We start from the raw sequence: 18697 nt of genomic DNA on the forward strand, positions 1-18697 counted from the left end.
TGACACACATTTCTCTGTGCAGCTGGACAGGCATACACTTAGTGTTGCCTGGGATCCAGGTTATGTTGGCTGAGATTACATCCTAGGAGAGCACAGGGTTTTCTGGAGACCCTTACTTGGCCCTTAGTATGGCAAGGAGGTTAGGAGCTATAATTGTGACAGCCATATAATGCCATTGTTCAGTCTTGCAAAGACAGATGAATCAATGTGGCAGATAGATTTTTGAGCACTTTGTCAAAAGACACAAGGAAGATATTGAGGGGTCAGATTTGGGGACAAAGCTAAGGCTGAGATTAAGTCCAGGATTAAGAACTGCCCAGTACTTGAAGAGGGGCTTAGGCAGGGAGGCCTGGAGACAGGTTACTGTTCCTACACAGGTGAACAGTCACCATGTCCCTGCAGTTATATAGTCCATTCACACTTGTGCATTTTCTCATCTGGATACTTGGGTGGGCCAGTGGCACTGTCCGGCTTTCTGATATCTTCCCAGACAGTTAAGTAAACAAGGATATAGGCTTACAGGAGCCACAGGATTTTTCCTCTGTAGTTTTTTATGGGTAAAATTGGCCCTGGAATCCTTGGATTGCTGTTCTTCTGGCCTGGTCAGAGAGACACCCTCAACATGGAAGGATGTCAACCAGAGGCATCTGGTAAGGCTGAAAAGGAGAGAGCTTGGGGCAGCGACTGTGAAGATGGCCTTAATCCATCCCTGCCTCTACTGACTACAGAACTTTATAATGCAGTTATTCTACCCTGGAGAAATGAATACTTTGTGTCCCACAAAATACAGATGCAAGAATGTTCATAACAGCTTTATTCATGATCATCAAGATGCAGAAACAACCCAAATATCCATCAACACAAGGGTGGGAAAACACAACGCAGTACAGCTCTCCCGTGGAATACTACTCGGCAGCGCAGAGAGCAAACTACAGCTACGCAGTACAGCATGGATGGGTCATGAGGCCCCCTGGCACTCCGGGAAAGCAGCAGGCTTATTAGGAGAGTATATTCAGTAGGATCAAAATGGGAGCCACAGAAATCACTTGAACAGTTGCTCTAAGTGGTCGGATGAGACTGACTGGGAAATAAGGATGAAGGGGAGCTTCTGGGGCAATGGAGACATAGAGGTGTTCTCTCTCTCAGCCTGAGTTGTACACCCTCCTCTACGCACATTACACTTCAAAATAGTTCATAACTCAGCTTTTGGGGACATGACAAAGAAGGACAAGGAGGGATCATGCACAGCCAAATACAATGGGGTCATCCCAGGCTAGCACCTGTGGAGGGTGACCAATTGTCCTGATGTGCCTGGAATGCAAAGGTTTCCTGGGACAAGAGACCTGGGACAGGCCTGGAGTAGCTGGTCACCCTACCCCTGTGGAAGGGCTGGTGGATGCATCAGGGGTGGAAGGGGAGGGAATAGAGAAGGCTAAACATTCTCTGTCTCTCAGCCCAGGACTGCCCCAGCAAGCCCAGAGAGAGAGGCATGCTAGGGGTCGGGGCAGTGGGCAGCTGAGGCTGACATAAAGAGTCTACAGCTGGGGCGGCATCTTTGCTTCCTGGAATTCTTTTAAAAGTTTCTGACCCCTCTAACAGCTGTCAGGGATGGGAGCAGGGCTGCTCCTCTTTGTGCCATAGGGAAAAAGGCCCCTGAGACTGAATTGAGGCCATGGCACCATCCAGGCATTTTCTTGCCTTGACCAAGAAAATACCTAAACAATGCAGCAACGTCATAGAGGTAAAGTAGACGTGGACTCTCCTGAAGACAAACATGGCTGTCACAGCAGGAACTCTTCCCTCTTCCACCTGCCTTGCCTCATCCTACTAGGGCTAGAGCTGGGGGTACATGGGGTCCCCACTACCTTGTCAGAGCATGGGACGGAGGGAGTCCTGGGGGGAGAGGTCATTCCAGTTCTCCATTGGAGGCCTGGGTGGCTAATGCAGGCAGGACCAGAGACAGGAGGGCAGGGGGAAAAGGGCAGGAAGGGCAGGCCTAGAAGTTCTCGTAGTGGTGCATGAAGTGGGCTCGGTCCTGCTTGTTGACACGCTGACAGGCCGCCTCCACGTTCTTGGTCATCCCTGGAGGGCCACAGCTGAACACGCCGATCTTGCGCACCTGTCAGGTGATTGGAAAGAGAAGGGGAGGGGAAGATGTTCTCTCGCTGCCTGGAAGGCCCAGAGCACTGACTCCAGGCCCTGGAGAAGAGGCTGGAGCTGGGGGACAGCACAGTTCTCCTCCAACACCAGACTCCGACCTGGGGTGGGCATGGGACAGGAGAGCTCTGTCCAGGACAGAGCTGCAGGAACATGGCTGCTAAAGGATGAGTCCCACAGAAAGAAGGAGTGCACTGACCTGTGGGTGCACCTCCTGCAGTGAGTTGAAGAAGCGCTCGAAGGGGGGACGGCCAAAGTGTGTGATGGAGCGCAGGCCCGTGAACAGACTCCGGTTCAGCACCTTCTGGAAGTGCCGCTCACAGATGTACTGGGGGCACAGGGGCCACAGCAGGCCAAGAACCGTCAGGGTCAGTGCTCAGCCTGGGCAAGCTCACAGTGCCCACAACACCTGGCTATACACCCACCTGGCCTGGCCGTCCCTCCTACCTTCCCTACAGCCCTGCGTGGCAGGCTCTGCCCTTACCAGCATGGTGGTCCTGAGGTCAAACTTCTCTGGCAGCTGGGTGATGTAGATGTGTACAGACACCAGGTCCCGGCGGTCATTCTCCTCCACCTCGCGGATGATGTCTGCCAGCCACTCAAACTGCCGCTGGGTGCGTGTCACCCAGATAAAGTAGATCTGGGGGAGGGGGTGCAGAGGACACAGGTCACTGGAATCTGGCCCAGCCTTCCCTCCTACATCCCTTCATTCGAACCCTGGGAAGCTACAGGACTCTCCTCTATCCACGGGGCAGCCACACGCTACCAGGGCCCACTGGCCTTATCACAGGCTCCCCAGTGGTCAGGTCCTGGCAGGTCAGCCTGGCTGTGCTCCCTACTGTGCCTTAAGGCTGGGAATATGGACAGCTGAGGTGAGCAGCTTCTGCAATGCCCAGGGGCCAGGAGCTTGTGTGGTTGTGATGTGGGGGTACAGATTGCTTGTCTTCTCCAAGCTCTGAGGGAAGGGTACCCACCTTTTTACAATGCATGTGGCAGTTGACTGATGACTTGAAGACCAGGTCTTTGAGGATGGATGCAAAGGGGGTAACCCCAATGCCCCCTCCCACCAGCACTGACACCTCAAACTGATGCCACTCCTGGTGGCCTTCTCCAAATGGTCCATCGAGGAACAGCTGCCGAGGGAAGGGAAAGATGAGGTGAACCCTGCCCTGCCCCAGTTCTGAGGGGCAGAAAGAAGAGCCTGAGTGACCTAGCCTCCCCTTAGGCACCATAGCCCTCTCCCAGCCTGGGGCCTGGCAGAGAAAGGCCAGGGACCTCACTGATGGCACAGGCCCTGAAGCGAACTTCCCTGTGATGTGTACCTTTGGGTACATGGCACTGTCTTTGTTCTTTGAGGGTGAGTAGGTCTCCCGGAGGCGAATGGTCCAGGGCCCCACAGCCCGGATGTGTAAGCTGAGTGTTTCCTCATGGGGTGCAGAGGTCAGCGTAAAGGGGTGATACTCGTTGGTCCCCAGAGCCAGGCAGGCGATGCGTACCCACTGCCCCGACTTGTACTCAAAGTTCTGTGGCCGCTGGAACTCCAGGTGTGTCACTCCTGGGGGGACACAGGCAGGGAAGGACAGGGTGAGGTCTGCTCCTGAGGCTGAGGTCTGGCAGCCACTTGTCCTCCCCACACATCAGCAAGTGTGGCACCCGGGGCTAGGGAGGAGGGTCCCCTTCCTGTAGCCTGGGTTGTGCTCCAATTGTTCTCCTCCCTCTTCCACACCGGGTCCCAGCCTCTCTGTACTGCTCCCAATACCAGCCTATTGGGGGCGGGGTGGACCCCTGGCTCCCTGGGAACCCCATTGGTGTTTACCAAATTCCCACTCTTTGCTGGTGGGGCTTACCTGCATACGTCCTACGCTCTTGTCTAGCTGTGTTTTTCTTTAATTTTTAAACTTATCTTTTCATTTATTTGAAAGGCAGAGACACAAAGAAAGACAAAGACAGAAAGAGATCGAGCTTCCATCCACTGATTCACTTCTGAAATGCCCATAACCACTGGAGCTGGGCCAGGCGGAAGCCAGGAGTTCAGGATTCCATCTAATCTGCCACGTGGGTGACAGGCACTCAAGCACTTGAACCAGCATCTGCTGCTGTCTTCAAGATGTGGGTTACCTGGAAGCTCGATCAGAAGCAGAGTAGCCAGGACCCAGAGTAGTCCAGTCCAGTAGACTGGACTCTCCAATATGGGATGTGGGCATTCCAAGAGGTGGCTTTATTTGTTATGCTGCAACACCTGCCCCTGAAATGACCTGTTTGCAAAATTCGACTTGACTTCACAAGAAACCTCATTACTAAATAAAATTTCGTTACTAACCCCAATTACTAAACCTCATTACATGGGAAACCTAAGACAGTCTCCTCAAGTGGTCGTGGTTGAAATAAAATGGAATTGAGACGAATTTTCCTACAATGTGAGTCCTGAAGATTAAATGACCCTACAGCAGCTAAAGTCTTCCCCCAGGACCTTCTTTTTAAATAAATATCCATTTTTAAATATTTATTTGGAAGAGTTAGAGCAAGAGTGAGGGTGAGGGAAAAGAGAGAGTATTCATCTGTTATTCAACCCTTAAATGGCCACAATGAGCACAATGGCCAGGGCCAGGCCAGGCTGAGGCTCGGAGTCCCGAACTTCTCCATGTGCATGCCAAGCCAAGCACTTTGGGCCATCTGTGGCTGCTTTTATAGGCCCATTAGCAAGGAGCTAGGTAGGAAGTAGGATGTGCCCCAGCTCCACCACATGAACTGTAGCCATCTCTTTTTCTGGTCCTGTCTGCAAATGTGCAGTGCAAGTGCAGCCCTTCCTGACTGCATTTCCAAGGGTATGTGAGACCATGAGGAGTCTGCATGCCTGGCAAGCTATCTTCCCATGTCCAGAGCAAGGGGGTGGTGGGGAGAGGGCAGATTTCTGATTTCCAGTGCTTCCAACCTGTTGGCCCCCATACCTGAGGGCAGCAGCTCTGCCTTCACCACACAGATCTCCACCTTCTTCCGGCTCAGGCTCACCAGCTTGTCTGCCCCAAAGATAATTGCCGGAACCAGGAAGTAGATGTGAAAAGAGGGCAGCTGAATCAGTGCGAAGCTGCCATGGATGATGAGCTGTGGAGGCACAGTCAGTTAGTACAGCTCAGGCCCTGCCAGGCCTGCATCGCATACCCCCTTGCCAGGATACTTCCTGCCCAGGCCCCAGGCCTGCACTTGGGCAAAGGCCCTGGAGTCTGAGGCCTCGGACCCTGGCCCAAGATCTTGGGTCCCATTCTCTCCTTTCCCTGCTTCATTGCCTTCCCTCGCACTGAGTGCCCTGCTCCATGGCCTGGCCCCACCCAAAGAACTCCCTTACCAGGATGTAGAGCACCACGTAGAGGTGGTGGGTGATCCAGAAGCCCCGGAAGCTGTGGCGGCGGAAGTAGTGGGAAGCAAAGACATACATGATGGCCAGGACCACTAGCAGCAGCACTCCTGACATGCCTGGGGGTGGGGGAAACAGGACGGTCAGTCAGGACTCAGGACCTCAGCCTGGGCCCAGCACTCCCCCGTCCTTCCTGCCCCTCCCTCTCAGCCTCTGTGCCCCCTGTTGCCTAGAGGGATGGCTGGGCTCTGTCCTATGGGCCAGCAGGGGCCCTGTGGCCATTACAGGTAAGTATGTGTGCATGGGGGTGTTGGAGATGAAAGGCCTCAGGCAGAAGCCCTGCCCCCTACCTGGGATGGTCTGGAAGAACCACCAGTAGAACTTCGGGGGGATCTTTGACCTGTGGGGCAAAGGCACAATGAGTCTGGCCAAGGCAGGGAGGGTCCCCCCACCTGAGTCTGTTTCCACTTACCCCGACCACTGAGGTTGCTGGTGGCAAGGGATCCTTCCGGGCACCCACCTCCTCGTTCCCCACCTCCCACCTGCTACCTTCCACACCTCCAAGAATTCCTTGCCCCCCCACCTCCTTACTGTGGCTGCCTTCATTCACTGGCATGCTTAATTCATGATTTCCCAAGTTTCCCAAGAGCAAGGATCAGGGTTAGGCTCAATGCTCTATCTGGGTGCTTGGCAAGGTCAGGCACACAGTGAGTGCTGACAGCCCTATTCTCGGGATAGACACACTGGATGTGCTTCCTGCAAATCAGCTGGCACATGGAGGGAGAGCGGAGCTAGCATGTCGTGGGTCAGGCACAGAGGGACAAAGTTGCCACCTTCATCTCTCAAACACCTGTCCTCTGCAGTCATGACCAACTTCTTTCCCAAAGGCAAGGCCACTTTGCAGCTTTCCGAAGAACTCCAGTTTGACATTATCGCTCATGAGGAATTGAGGACCAAGACCATCTCTCTACATTCTGTTACACCTCAAGTCCATCCCACAGGAGTCCCAGGGGGCCCTGGCCCAGAACTGACCCATCATTCACGAAGACGTTGGGAAACACACAGGACAGCAGACTGAGGGGGCTGACTGAGAAGATGTAGAAGTTGACCACGTGGCCAGCACTGTGCAAAACTGAGAGACAGATCCTTCTAGGTATGCCAGCCACAGCAGGCTCTACCTCTACCCAGCCCCTGCCCACCCCAAAATGAGAACAAGGGCAAGGAGAGGAGAGATGCCAGCAGAAGGAGGCCAGCTCTCCCCGCCATTTCCCGCACACTCAGGGAAGACACAGGGAACCACGCACTGGCCAGGAGAACTGCCCCCATGGCAATCCAGCGATGGAAGTCCACCGCCGCGTCGAAGGGCACGTAGCGGTTCAGGAAGGTCTCCCGCAGGAAGGTGAGGATGTTGCGGCACATGGTGAGCAGCATGTAGGAGAACATGAAGGAGATGCTGGCCGCCGTGCCCCGCGACAGGATGATGCCCGGGTAAGTGGTCTCCTCAATGTCCGTGGGTGGGGAGGCAAAGGCATAGTCTAGAGTGGCAGCGGAGAGTGGGTTAGCTGGGCCGAGCCGGGGAGTCCCTGGGGGTGGGGAAGCGCAGCCAGCCCAGGGCCCTTACAGTAGGCACGCTCAGCGAACAGGCCCACGCAGAGGGCAGTGAAGAGGGCACTGCACACAATGTGGCGCCGGTAGTTCTCTATGAAACGCTTGAACTGCTGCACCTTCCGGGCCACGAACCCTCGCTGCAGCTTCTCCGGCACCGCCTCCGTGTACAGCCGTGGATTGGGTGTCAGCACCCTGTGGTAACAGGAGGCAGGGCCATGAGCTGGGGGCACCCTGACTTGCCCTGAATGCTACCCCACCAAAGGAGTCTGGATGGAACAAGAGGGAAACCAGCATTCAGGAGGGGGAGTGGGGAGCCAGCTTCTCTCCAGCCCATGCCTCCACCCCCACTCATCCACTCAATCTCCTCCACCTCTTTGTTCTGTCCTTCCTTCTTCCTGTCCCCCTGCCCCAGCCTCACTGCTGTGCCAGAGCAGGCAAGAACCTGGAGGCCCCTTACGAACATCTTGATATCACTTCTGATCAGGCCCCTTGCCTGCACAATGGGGTGCAGAGGTTGGAGAGGATGGTGAAAAGCCCCCAACATGGGTCAGTGAGAAGTGAGATCAGACACCGGAGGCTTCACTCCACATCTCCATGGGCCCCAGGCATGAGGGAAACACTCACTTTTTGCCAAACCTCTTCATCAATCCAGAGCCGCCTGACTCTGAAACCTCAGAGTCAGAGAGCCCCACTGCCTGGGGACTGGAGCTGAGAACAAGAGAAATGGGTCTGTTATTCTTCCATCTTTGCAGCCAGGAAAAAAGCTGCCACTTCAACCTGGAGATGCCGATGGGAAGTAGATCCTGGGATATGAGGGAGGGATGAGGTGCTGTGCACATGACCTTTGCAGTATGATTCGGGCTGGAAGTGGCAGTGAGAGATTTGGCCAGATAGAGGCAACTGGCATTTGGGCTAGGGCCCCCCACTGGCCAATAGTACCTTCAGAGGGCAGACGTCAGAACCTGGAGGTGCACCAGCAAGCCCCCTTTTCTCTCTTCCCTCTGCTGGGGACCTAGCCAGGGAGACCTCCCCAGTGCCTCCTTCCTGCTCACCGTTCCACCGGGGTCCGAGTGATGAATGACACCCGGCAGTTCCTGTTCTGTTTAAAGACCTCTCCGACACCTGCAGAGGAGAACCACAGGCTGGTCTGGCTTCCCCACCAGCACAGGGCTGTTGGGTAGCAAGCCCATCCCTGCCTCCTGCCCTCCCCATGCAAGCAGGCCAGTTGTGTCCAGGTCTCTGCCTCTAGCCTTATTCCTTTCCCTCCCTTTACTGGCCACCCAGTGAACCCAGCAACACAGGGCAGACAAAGGGTGCACTTTGTGCAATTAGAAAAGGGGACACCCTCTGGGCAGATGTAACCTTGTACTTCCTTTGAAGAAAAGGGTGCTGCTTCCCCTGGCCAACGCCCATAGCTTTGAGCAGTGTGTTAACTGGATTGTAGCCTGCCCCACAACTTCCGCGGGTACCTGTCAGGTGCACAACTTGTCACCTGTATATGACACCTCTGCTACATTGCCTGGCTCTTTGTTGGTTACCAAGGACTCAGTCAGGTCCACTGGGAACTGGCCTTTTGAAGACTCCTAGACCCTGTTCCTTACGTACTCACGTACCTCCACCTCCACCTTTGACACAGAGCTGCGTGAAGCGGAGATCACTGTCGTGGTCCCGCAGCATGAAGTGGAAGTCCTCCCACGTCAGCTCCTCCTTGTCCTGGAAGCCCGACTCCCGGAACATGGAGTCCACCACCTCAGCCAGCTGAGTCTTAGACAGGCTGTTGTCAGCTATCTCAAGGAAGGACCTGGGAAGGGGTGGCGGGAGCAGAGACAGAGCAACAGCCCATAAACCAGTGAGGTCAGGCTCGGGCAGGTACAGGGTGGGGCAGAGCCTGCATGGTCTAATGTGGTTACCAGTGACCCCAGAAATGATATGGAGGAGGTGCTTGTCCATGCTGCAGCTGATGCTAAGCTGGGTGGGGCAGCCACAGGTCCAAAAGATAGAGTTCAAATTGCCATGAACATTTAAGAGAAAGAAGCTGTGTTGAACTAGGGGGTAGGAGCAATGTCCACTCAGTTCAAGGATGTGTTCAGCATGCATCATCCTTCTCTCCCAGCAGTCTCGTGGCCCACTCTTCCATTGATGCCCACCACACACTGGGCAACAAGGGTGCCAGGCAGCAGAGATAAGCCAGGGGTATAGCTGCAACAGTGGCTGCTTCCTCATGCCAATACAACAGGGCACGGGCGCGAGCATCCCCACACCCATTCTGACAGCGCCCACAGTAGCCTCTACAGTGACCCGATGCTTTCCTTGGGCTGTGCCTTGAGAAGAAAATAAACAGACCATGCCAGCTTGTGCCCACCCAGCAGAAAAACCCTGGGTCTATGTGCCACAGCAGGTGTTGCCACCCCACAGAGGCCCAGAAAGATGCACAGGGAGTCATAGGGTGAGCAGGTGGCAGCTCAGCCCCCACCTAGTGGCAGGGACTTTCTCTTAGACCCTCTAGAGAGCTGGGCAGGGCTGGACCCATAGGACACACCAGGAAAGTGCAGAATACAACCAGTTTACCCTGTGAGAAGCCCATGTCCAGCAGGGGTACCTGGACTGTGAAAGTCTAGAGAAGTTCTTAAAACAATGAAAAGGCTTCGGGGGAGAGAAAGGTTAGAAGACTGAACTGTTTTACTCCATCGGTTGAATCACAGACTCATTTCATGTCAGCCTTTATGGTTAATTCTGTGTTGGATGAGGAGGAAGCTAATTGCCAGAGAAGCTGTGGTCCAGCACTGCTGACACTGTGGGAGACCATGGGTCTGAAGCCTTGTCCTCAGTCAGCAGAGGGCAAAGGCATTCAGAGCTGGTATTCTGGGCACCCCAGTGCCAGTGAGGCTTAGGAAGCCAGGGAGGACTGGAGCACCCAGCACCTACCTAGCGAGCAAAACTGGGAGAGTCACCAAGGCACCTGGCCTGCAAAGAGCTTACAGAGACTCCAGGACACCCATAAGGACCAGGGAACATCAGCAGTCAGTCACACTAATGTGCTGGTGATTTTGTCCCAATCAATTTCTTTCAATTAGAAAGGGTTTACAGCTGGGATTGACAGTGCACATAGCAACTCCCCTAGAGGCAGGGACATGGCAAAATAGACTCTTCAGGGTTTATTAAGTAAAGCTAGTGCCAAGCAGTGCCAACATCCCATATGGATGCTGGTTCCAGACTTAGCTGCTCCACTTCCCATCCAGCTCTCTGCTAATGGCCTGGGAAAGCAGTGCAGGACGGCCCAAATCCTTGGGCCCCTCCCTGCACCCATGTGGGAGACCTGGAAGAAGCTTCCGGCTTCAGCTTTACCCAACCTCGCCTGGCCATTATGGCCATCTTGAGAGTGAAGTAGCACTCTCTCTTTGTCTAACTCTGCCTTTCAAATAAACTAATACTTTTTAAAAAATCTCAAATTATAGACTTTTGAGGCCAGATGCTCTGAGAATCCAGGATGCAACATGTAGGGCCTCTAGTCCCCACAGATGGCCTCCTGGCCTGACCTCCTCTGCCTTCTGCCCTCCTGTTTAAGACATCAGGATGCCTCAGGGTTGGAAGGCCCACCCATACCGAATCATGGTGAAGAACTCGTCCTTGGAGAGGAAGCCGTTCTCATCCAGGTCATACATGGTGAACATGAGGCGGGACTTATCCTCTGGGGTACCTGAGGGGAGACAAGGGGCAGAGGTCACTTCTCTGCAAGAGACCCATGGGGCCTTGGGAGAGTTTGCCTCCCCATCTCACCTTTCATGAAGACCACCAGGATGTCCAGGAACTCGCGGAAGGACAGGTAGCCGTTGCCGTCCTTGTCAGCCAGGGAGAACATGGCCTCCACAAACATGTCCTGGGGTTTGAGGCCCAGGGACTCGGCGAACTCGGCCCTGCTCAGCTCACACGTCAGGGCCTCCCGTACCTTCTGGGAGGAGTCCAGGGGCAGGGTCCCTGCGTCTGCCTGGTTGATGTCCAGCACCTGCAGCCGGACAGCAGCAAGGGGTAGGGCAGAATGGAGAGAGGTCAGGCCTGAGCAGTTCAGGAATCCTCTCACTTCTCCCATGCTCCTGCCCCTCCGCTGCCCTGACATGGACACTGCTCTCCTGTAGAGGGGCCATCAAGTCATTCGCAGCCTGCACCTGCTCTCCCTGGACTTCAGTGCTGATGGGAGACTACAAAATGAGAGAGCTACCCACGGACAGTCAGGAAGAGGTCCAGGTCTAGCTCTCAGCCCAGGGCTGCCATGTCCTCTGCTTTAATCTCTGCCTGAAGTGCTAAAATTCTGAAAGTCACATAGAGCTGCCATTTGTGAAACACCTACAACATACCAAGCACTTGGGCTACACACAGGACACAGAAAGGTATGTTTATCAAACCCCAGGCTGCAGAGTCCCCCGGAGAGCTTGATAAAACACACAGTGTGCAGCCTGCCCCCCACTGGAGGTTCCCGATTCAGTCTGTCTGAGCAGTGGCCTAAGAACCTTCACATCCAACAAATTCCCAAGCGAGGCTGATGTTGCTGGGCCGCGGCCAGCCTCTCAGAGGTACTCACTGAGACTTTCTCACTAGGTTCTAACAAGAGGGTCAAGAGATGGGACACAACCCCAATCAGTGATTGACGGGTAAAGAAATGGAGATACAGGGATAAAGGAACTGCCTGTGGCCATACAAGCAGACACAAGTGACAGAGCCAGGATTCAACCACAGCTGTGTCATCACCTGGGCTCCTTTCCTTCCCTATGCTGGGCCTGCCCTCAAAAGATACAGGCTAGGGCTGGCATTGTGGCATAGCAAGTTAAGCTGCCCCTGGCAACCTCAGCACTCTATACCAGGGGACTGATTTGGGTTCCAGCTTCTGTCCTTCCAACCCAGTTCCCTACTAATGCTCCTGGGAAAAGCAGCAGAAAATGACCCAAGTGCTTTGGCCCCCGTCATGCACACGGGGTACTCAGATGCAGTTCCAGCCTCCTGGCTTCAACCTGTACTATTCCTAAGCATGACGGCCATTTGGGGAGTGTGTATCTCTCCCCCTCTCTGTGTCACTCTAGTTTTCCAAGTAAATCAATACAAATCTTAAAGAACAAAAAGGCACCTGAGCGAAAAGGTGCCTGAAGAAGATCTCAAGGACGTGTGCGCGCTGCTGCTTGGTGGCGGCTGTCCTGAACAGCTCTTTCTCGCCCATCTCGGCCACCTGGAGACTCAGCCCCCAGCACAGGCAGAAGTCCCGCAGCTGCTTCACAAAGGTTCCACGCTCCATCTCAGAGGAAAACAGCAGCACCTGGGGACAGCAGGGGGAGGTAGGGTCTGGAAGCACTGGTCCAGGCTCCCCTCAAAGCAGCCTCGGCTGAGAGGACCTCAGAAAGCTCCTTTCCGCCCCTCTGCTCAAGAGACCCAACGAGGGGGTTAAGAGCTCAGGTTGAGTCCCAGCCCCCAGCATCTGCCTTCACAGGGGAGCTCTGCAGCTGAGGATGGGGTGGCCTGAGCAGGGCAGGCTATTACCAGGTCATACTCCTTGGGGATCTTGAGTAGCAGGGTGTGGCAGCCGTAGTTGATGGACAGGATGAGGTTGACCTGCTGCGGAGGCTGCAGTGGGATGGTGCGCAACAGAGAAAACCGCCGGTCCAAGACCTGCAACTGCCCATCTGGCAGCAGCTGCACGATCACCGGGTAGCTCCTCTCGCCGGGGCCAGGCCATTCCATCGCTGGGGAAGGGACAGTTGCACAGAATGCTTCAGCATGGATCCCCAGGTCCTTGCCCTCAGGCCCATCTCACAAAGCAGGTCTGAGCAGGCATCCTATCGCTCCAACCCGGCCGCCCCGCTCCTGCCTTCAGCTCAGCTCACCTGGCACACCTTCTTTGATGGCTTCCTTCTCTGAACTCTCCTTGCCTCTCCTTTGCAGCCTTTTGCGGTCCTGGTTCCGGAAATGGGTCACTATCCCCGCGAAAATTAGGCTCACTGGGAGGAATTTAAAGGGGTTAGTTGGTGGTGGAAGCAGGGAGCAGGCAGCCTCACTGAGGCTTCTTCCCTCCCCATGGTCCCCTGAGTCTGGCCCCAAATCCTGCTAAGGAACTAGCTAACTTGCAAGTGGGAGGGCTAGTGGGGGAGGAAGAAGCCTGAAGAGGACAGGCACCCACCTAATGGAAGTGAGCAGAGAAAGATGATGACAAGGCCATAACCAGCTCCACTGCCCGCAAAGAAGTTCATGATGGTGAATGGTACGCAGGAGGGCAGGCCTGCTGTTGTGAGCTGCTGGGGCTGGGGACACGGGGCACCTGCAAGAGAGGGCACGGGAGACCTTCAAGGCTGAGGATCCCATCCCGAGTTTGAGCAGGCATTCTTCCCCTCTCTGTCTCGGAAGGCACCAAGGTGTCCACTGCCCTCCCAGTCCCACCGTCCTGGGACGTGTTCCCCTCAAAAAAAGTCCATTTCACACCTTAACTCTCAGCGGGGCCACAGGTGCAGCTTGTGTGCCTACCATGCTGACCATAGGCGGCAGAGGCCCAGTTCCCTTCACCTCCCACCCTCAGCTGTGGCCTTCATTAACCACTCACCCTCCTGCCAGATAAAGACATTGGGTTGCAGAGCATTGGGGTCCACGTTGGTGACAGCGACCAGCACGTCACGTAGGCTGGTGTTTTTGATTTCAGCAATCTCCTCCTCGGAGAATAGCCTAGGGTGGGAGAAGGCAGGTATGGGTGCGGGGGAGAAGCAGAGGCAGGTCTCCAACGGCCCCAGGTCCAAGGAGATGAGAAAAGAGACCCTCACCCGAGGGCCTACAAGAAGAGGGTTGTGGGCCAGCTGGGAGTTGAAGGCCTTTGGGGAGCTGAGGGTCTGGGGGCGCACACCCTGCAGTTCTTACCCGTTCCTGGTGTTCTCAAACCAGTAGCGGTCACCATCCCGCAGCCGCACAAACTGGCTCAGAACGATGGTGCTGAACAGGGGCCCGGGGTCCCCATAGCTCTCCAGGAGCCCCCCTGGGAGCAGCTCCAGCAAAGACAGGTCCTGGTTGTACAGGGCGGCTGTTGCCTCCAGCACCTGGTGCACAGCAGGAGGTAGGGAGAGCAAGTATGTGAGTAGGCGAGCAGCTCCCAGGCCCTGGACCCTGGACCTCAGCAGCTGCCTGGCTCCCTGGTCAGGCCCTGGCAGCCACCTCTTCCTAGAGGACCAGGGTGGCCCTGCCCAAGGTGAGACCACAACCAGCCAGGGTCTGAGTGGGTCACTTCCTGTCACTGCTGTCTATATCATCTGGCCTTTAGGACATTCAACCCATGGGGTACAAGGATGGGATGTGACACCCACTCTGGGCAGGGAACAGAGTAGCAACTGGGAATGTATAGAGTCAAATGGCTAGTCTGAAACCATGTCTCTACAATGCATCCATTGACAAAAAGGAAGCAAGGATAGGATCTACCTTGTTAGGGTCAGATGTAGGTTACATGATTGCATAAATACATAAATACAAAGGGCTTGGAACCATATCGCTATAGGAAAGCTCTAGGTGTTATTGTTATCTTTGTCTCGCTTGACCTGGGGGTCCACGTGGGGGCTGAGGTCACTCCAGTTCTTTGGAGGCTCCAGTCCCAAGGCCAGCAGGGCCTGGGTATAGCTGGGCAGCCCCATATCTCGACCTCGTTGGATGCTGTTGGCTATGTAGTCTGAGCGGGTGAACTGGTCAGGGCCAGGCCAGTAATCTGGGGGAGGACAGAAGACCAAACCATGGATCAGTTCTCCCAAATCTTCTTTGCTTTGCACCTTGCATCCAGATGTCAGCATCACCCCCTCTCCCACCCTCCTCTTGCCCACAGCACTCCTCTATACATCACACCTGGTGTGACCCACATCATCACATATAATTGGGACATTTTTCTAGCAAGATCTTTTCTCTAAGATTCTGGACTGTTGTAATCATCAGGGAGTAAATTTCCTGTCTTCTGATTCCCTAACTTCAGTGTTGTCTGAAAAGAACTTGAAACCTAAGTAAGGTTCCCCCATCTGGACACTCAGATCCACTTAAAATAAAAACAACTTCTAGCTGCAAGTTAAGCATTTAAAATGCTCTGCATTCATTTTCTCCTTGACAGTTAGCGTGTGTACCTGTGTTTCTGCATCTTAGATACTCTCTGTGTGCTGCCTGTCAATGACCCCAGCTGAATCCCCAGCCTCCCTGGCCATTGGCCCTTTTCCCCCGGCCCTGGACTCACCCCTCAGATCTTCAACTACTATCCTGTCCTCCAGTTCTGAAATCTGAGAGGCCATTCCCAGCAGCAGCTGGTTCACCTCCTGGGCAGTGTTCAGGTTGGGGTTCTGGAAGCAAACAAAAACATACATTCAGGAAGGGCATGAAGGTCCTCCCTGGAGCTCAGGCCCTCTCACCCTGCACCCCTACCCATCCAAGGACAAAGGGCCACGGCCAGCCCTGAATCTCACACACAATCATTCTGAGATGATTTTCTGTTATCAGCAATATCCAAGAACTGAAATTGTTGCTTGACCCAATCTGTGCAAAGAGAGACCTCAACCCAGCTCCCTATCACCCTGACCCCAAGCTTACCTCCCGAAGCCAGTAACTGTTGCAGACCCTCAGGGCTGGGGAACTGCCAAAGCCCTGGCTGAAGACCTCCTGGAAATGACAACTGGCGTTTCTGCAATAGGCAGTTGAAAACAGCATGAGGGGATTCAAGAGTACAGGCTACGATGGGGTTGATAGGGGTGAATGGTTCATTATGAGGGTGGCCCTAGGGCTTCTTAGAGCAGAGCACCAAGAGCCAATGAGCTCTTGGTGGATAAAGATGGAAAAGGTGGATAAAGATGCTATTTTGACCCTCAATTCAGCAGCGAGAGTCCTGCCAAAAGGAAGCTGGAGTGGGGAAGGTCCCCAGTAAGACCCAACCTTCTCCCCTGGGTCCTGTTTCAGAGTGCCAAGGCATGTCCATTCTGCACCACAGAGCTATGTCCTGACCTGGCTGGTCTTGCCCTCACCTCATGTAGACGCCAGGGGGCACCATGGTGGAGAAGAACTGCTGAGAGGCCACCACAAACTCCGGAGAGATGCTGGGGTCCAGGAACGGCCGGTAGCCTACCGAACGAGTAATAAAGCAGAACGGCTCCCACTCCCACAGCCTCAGACCACATACACCCGCCTGCCTTCTGCCCTCGCACATACTCAGTCCCGGTGCTCCCCCAGTCCCTCACCTGCATAGGGCGGAGGCGTCTTCTGCAGGAAGCTGGGCAGCCACTCGTACAGAGCAATGTTCTGGGGGCACACACAGGGCAGGGGAGGCACCAGCAGGTGCGTCAGGCCCTTAGGGACAGAACTGAGCCCGAGCAAGGCTCAGCAACAGTCTTGGGAGGGGCGACTCTAAAAGCCAAGCAAAGCCTCACCCTTCAAGGAACTGGGAGACTTACACAACAGCAGGGTGCCCCCACTCACACACCCCCGACAAGCAGCCCTTGCCGTCGCCATCACTGCCGGGGGCTTTTCCCACCTCGCGCTCTCTCCCCCACCCCCGACAAAGGTTGTCCCCCATCCTCTGGAAGGGGCCTGTGCGGGGCGGCCCACCTGGTAGGTGGCGATGACCCTCTTGCGCGCGTTCTGGAACAGCTCCTCGTCGCCCCAGCTCGGGTGCTCCAGCGCCAGCCTCTGAGCCCACAGGTTGTGGTAGCGGAACCAGAGCAGGCCCAGCGCCTGCAGGAAGGGCTCCTGGTTCCCGCGCTCGGCCCCGAAGGCTGCGTGCCACACGGGAGGGAGGCGGCGTGAGTCGGGGGGCCACGCGCCCACGAGCCCGCGCGCCCAGCCCGGCCTGGCCCGCCCGCCCGCCGCCTCACCGAACAGCCCCTGCGCCCCGCGCTGGCCCGTGGCGGGGTCGGGCGGCGTCCACATGAGCAGCGGGTTCTGCGCGGAGCGCGGGAACGCGGGGTCGGGCCCGGACGCCAGCTGGCCCCCGGAGAAGCTCCTCAGCGCGTCGCTCCACGAGTGCGAGGAGCCGTAGATGGCGCTGCCGTCCAGCCAGCCGGTCACGCCGTTGGTCTGCGGGGCACGGGGCGCGGGGCGTGTGGGCCCGGTCAGCGGGCAGGGAGGACCAGGTGGGTGCCCGCGGGAGGCAAATGAGGAGCCCGGGACGCCACCGCCCCCAGGTTGGGTCGCAGCCTCACCAGGTCCCGTGGGTTACTGGGACTCCGTCCTGTCTCGGGGTCCCAGCGGCTCCTCTGGTAGGGCAGGACCACGTCTCCGCGGTGGTCGGGGTCGAACACCGGGTCTCCGGGGGGGATGTAAATGTTGAGGTACTCGGCAGGGCAGCCGGGGGTCTCCACGCTCACCACATCAGAGAGCACGTGGTAGCCTGTGGGCGTGGGGCGAAAACTGGTAAGTCTACCGTGGGTCGGTAAGGCGCCTGCCATGGATTTGGGACCGAGCGGTCCTGCAGCCACCGCAGGGGTTCGCGTCCGAGCTCAGCCGCCAGCTGCGGGGCTGCTTCCCAGGAACCCCGGGCTGCTAATATTCAAAGAATGCGGCGTCCTAGCCTGCTAAGATTGCTTTGACTCTCCACCAGGAATGCAAGGGCTTCCCCAACCCACTCCCCTCCCTCTGAAGGGGAGGGAAATGGTGGCAGGCCCCTTATCCTCTTTAAATAAGGGGAAAGAGAAAGGTGAGGGAAGTCAATATACCTGCTCCCACCCCCAATCTCAACCATCTCTCTCTGTTGTTTGGAAGGGAGCCAGCGGCTTGGGGGTGGACCGGCAGGAGCCCCTCTCCTCCAGGCCACCCCAAGGGTGTCCCCTTTTGCTCTCACCAAAGTAGACCCCCAGCACGGTGCGGTTGCGGAGCGATGCCAGGCCGGCTGGACCCCTCGTAGTCGCGTCGCTGAGCAGGCGTGGGTTGGGCAGATAGGGCTCCTCCAGGGCTTGGTAGACGCCGTCTGCGTAGTTGGCCTGTACCAGTCTCTGCAGCCGAGAGCCTGCGGGGCGCGGGGAGCCGGGCTGGTTCGCAGCAGCCCGTCTCAAGCCCCTCTTCCTCTCTATCTCCCCCTCCCCCCACCGGCACATCTCACCCCACCCGCTGCCTTCTCCCCAAGGATCCCTTCGCGCGCAAGTGCGCGAGAAGGCACTCCCTTACAAGCCGCGACCCCCCACACCATCTCTCCCTCTGCAGGACCGACCCGCGTCCTCCACGTACCAGCCGCGCCCCGCTCGTGGTGTCTCAGGTTGTTGAACCAGCCATCGTAGCGCTGCACTTCCCAGGGCAGCGGGGGTGCGTCCTGGCCGCCTGTGGAGGCAGAGAACTGCACCCTCAGCGCAAGTCTTCCAGCGACCCCTCCTCGCCTGAAGACCCGACGGCCCGGCCCTCCTTTGGTCGCCCAGTGCCTCCAGCGAGATCCACGTTCTCAGCGTCCTAGCCGTGCTGGGCTTCCAGATTGCCGGCACCTCTTCCCACCCCATTTCCAGGGGCTCAGCGTGCCACTCTGCAGCGACAGGTGCCTGACTTACCAGCAGGAGCCGGGAGTCGAATGAACAGAACCCCCAGGAGCACCAGGGCTTCTAGTCTTGCGCACCGCAT

At 56.3% G+C, this 18697-nt stretch overlaps 1 protein-coding gene across 1 annotated transcript; it reads right to left on the minus strand.

The window, feature by feature from the left end:
- Positions 1–1996: 1996 nt before the first annotated feature.
- On the minus strand, positions 1997–18697 carry DUOX2 (dual oxidase 2). The gene is made up of 33 exons (XM_040968445.1): positions 18628–18697; positions 18317–18406; positions 17934–18098; positions 17296–17483; positions 16969–17170; positions 16703–16869; positions 16336–16396; positions 16123–16219; positions 15695–15785; positions 15345–15447; positions 14671–14834; positions 14003–14178; positions 13695–13813; positions 13278–13415; positions 12985–13098; positions 12641–12843; positions 12234–12419; positions 10895–11120; positions 10721–10814; positions 8731–8918; positions 8170–8239; positions 7742–7825; positions 7131–7309; positions 6814–7044; positions 6542–6641; positions 5860–5909; positions 5501–5628; positions 5106–5259; positions 3480–3712; positions 3132–3290; positions 2642–2797; positions 2357–2485; positions 1997–2119 (listed from the first exon to the last, which is right to left on the minus strand). Exons 1-33 carry the CDS (start codon positions 18695–18697, stop codon positions 1997–1999), a joined length of 4638 nt encoding a protein of 1545 aa, XP_040824379.1.

The sequence above is a fragment of the Ochotona curzoniae genome, unplaced genomic scaffold (genome assembly GCF_017591425.1).
Source record: "Ochotona curzoniae isolate NIBS_2020 unplaced genomic scaffold, NIBS_Ocur_1.0 scaffold_4701, whole genome shotgun sequence".
NCBI lineage: Eukaryota > Metazoa > Chordata > Mammalia > Lagomorpha > Ochotonidae > Ochotona > Ochotona curzoniae.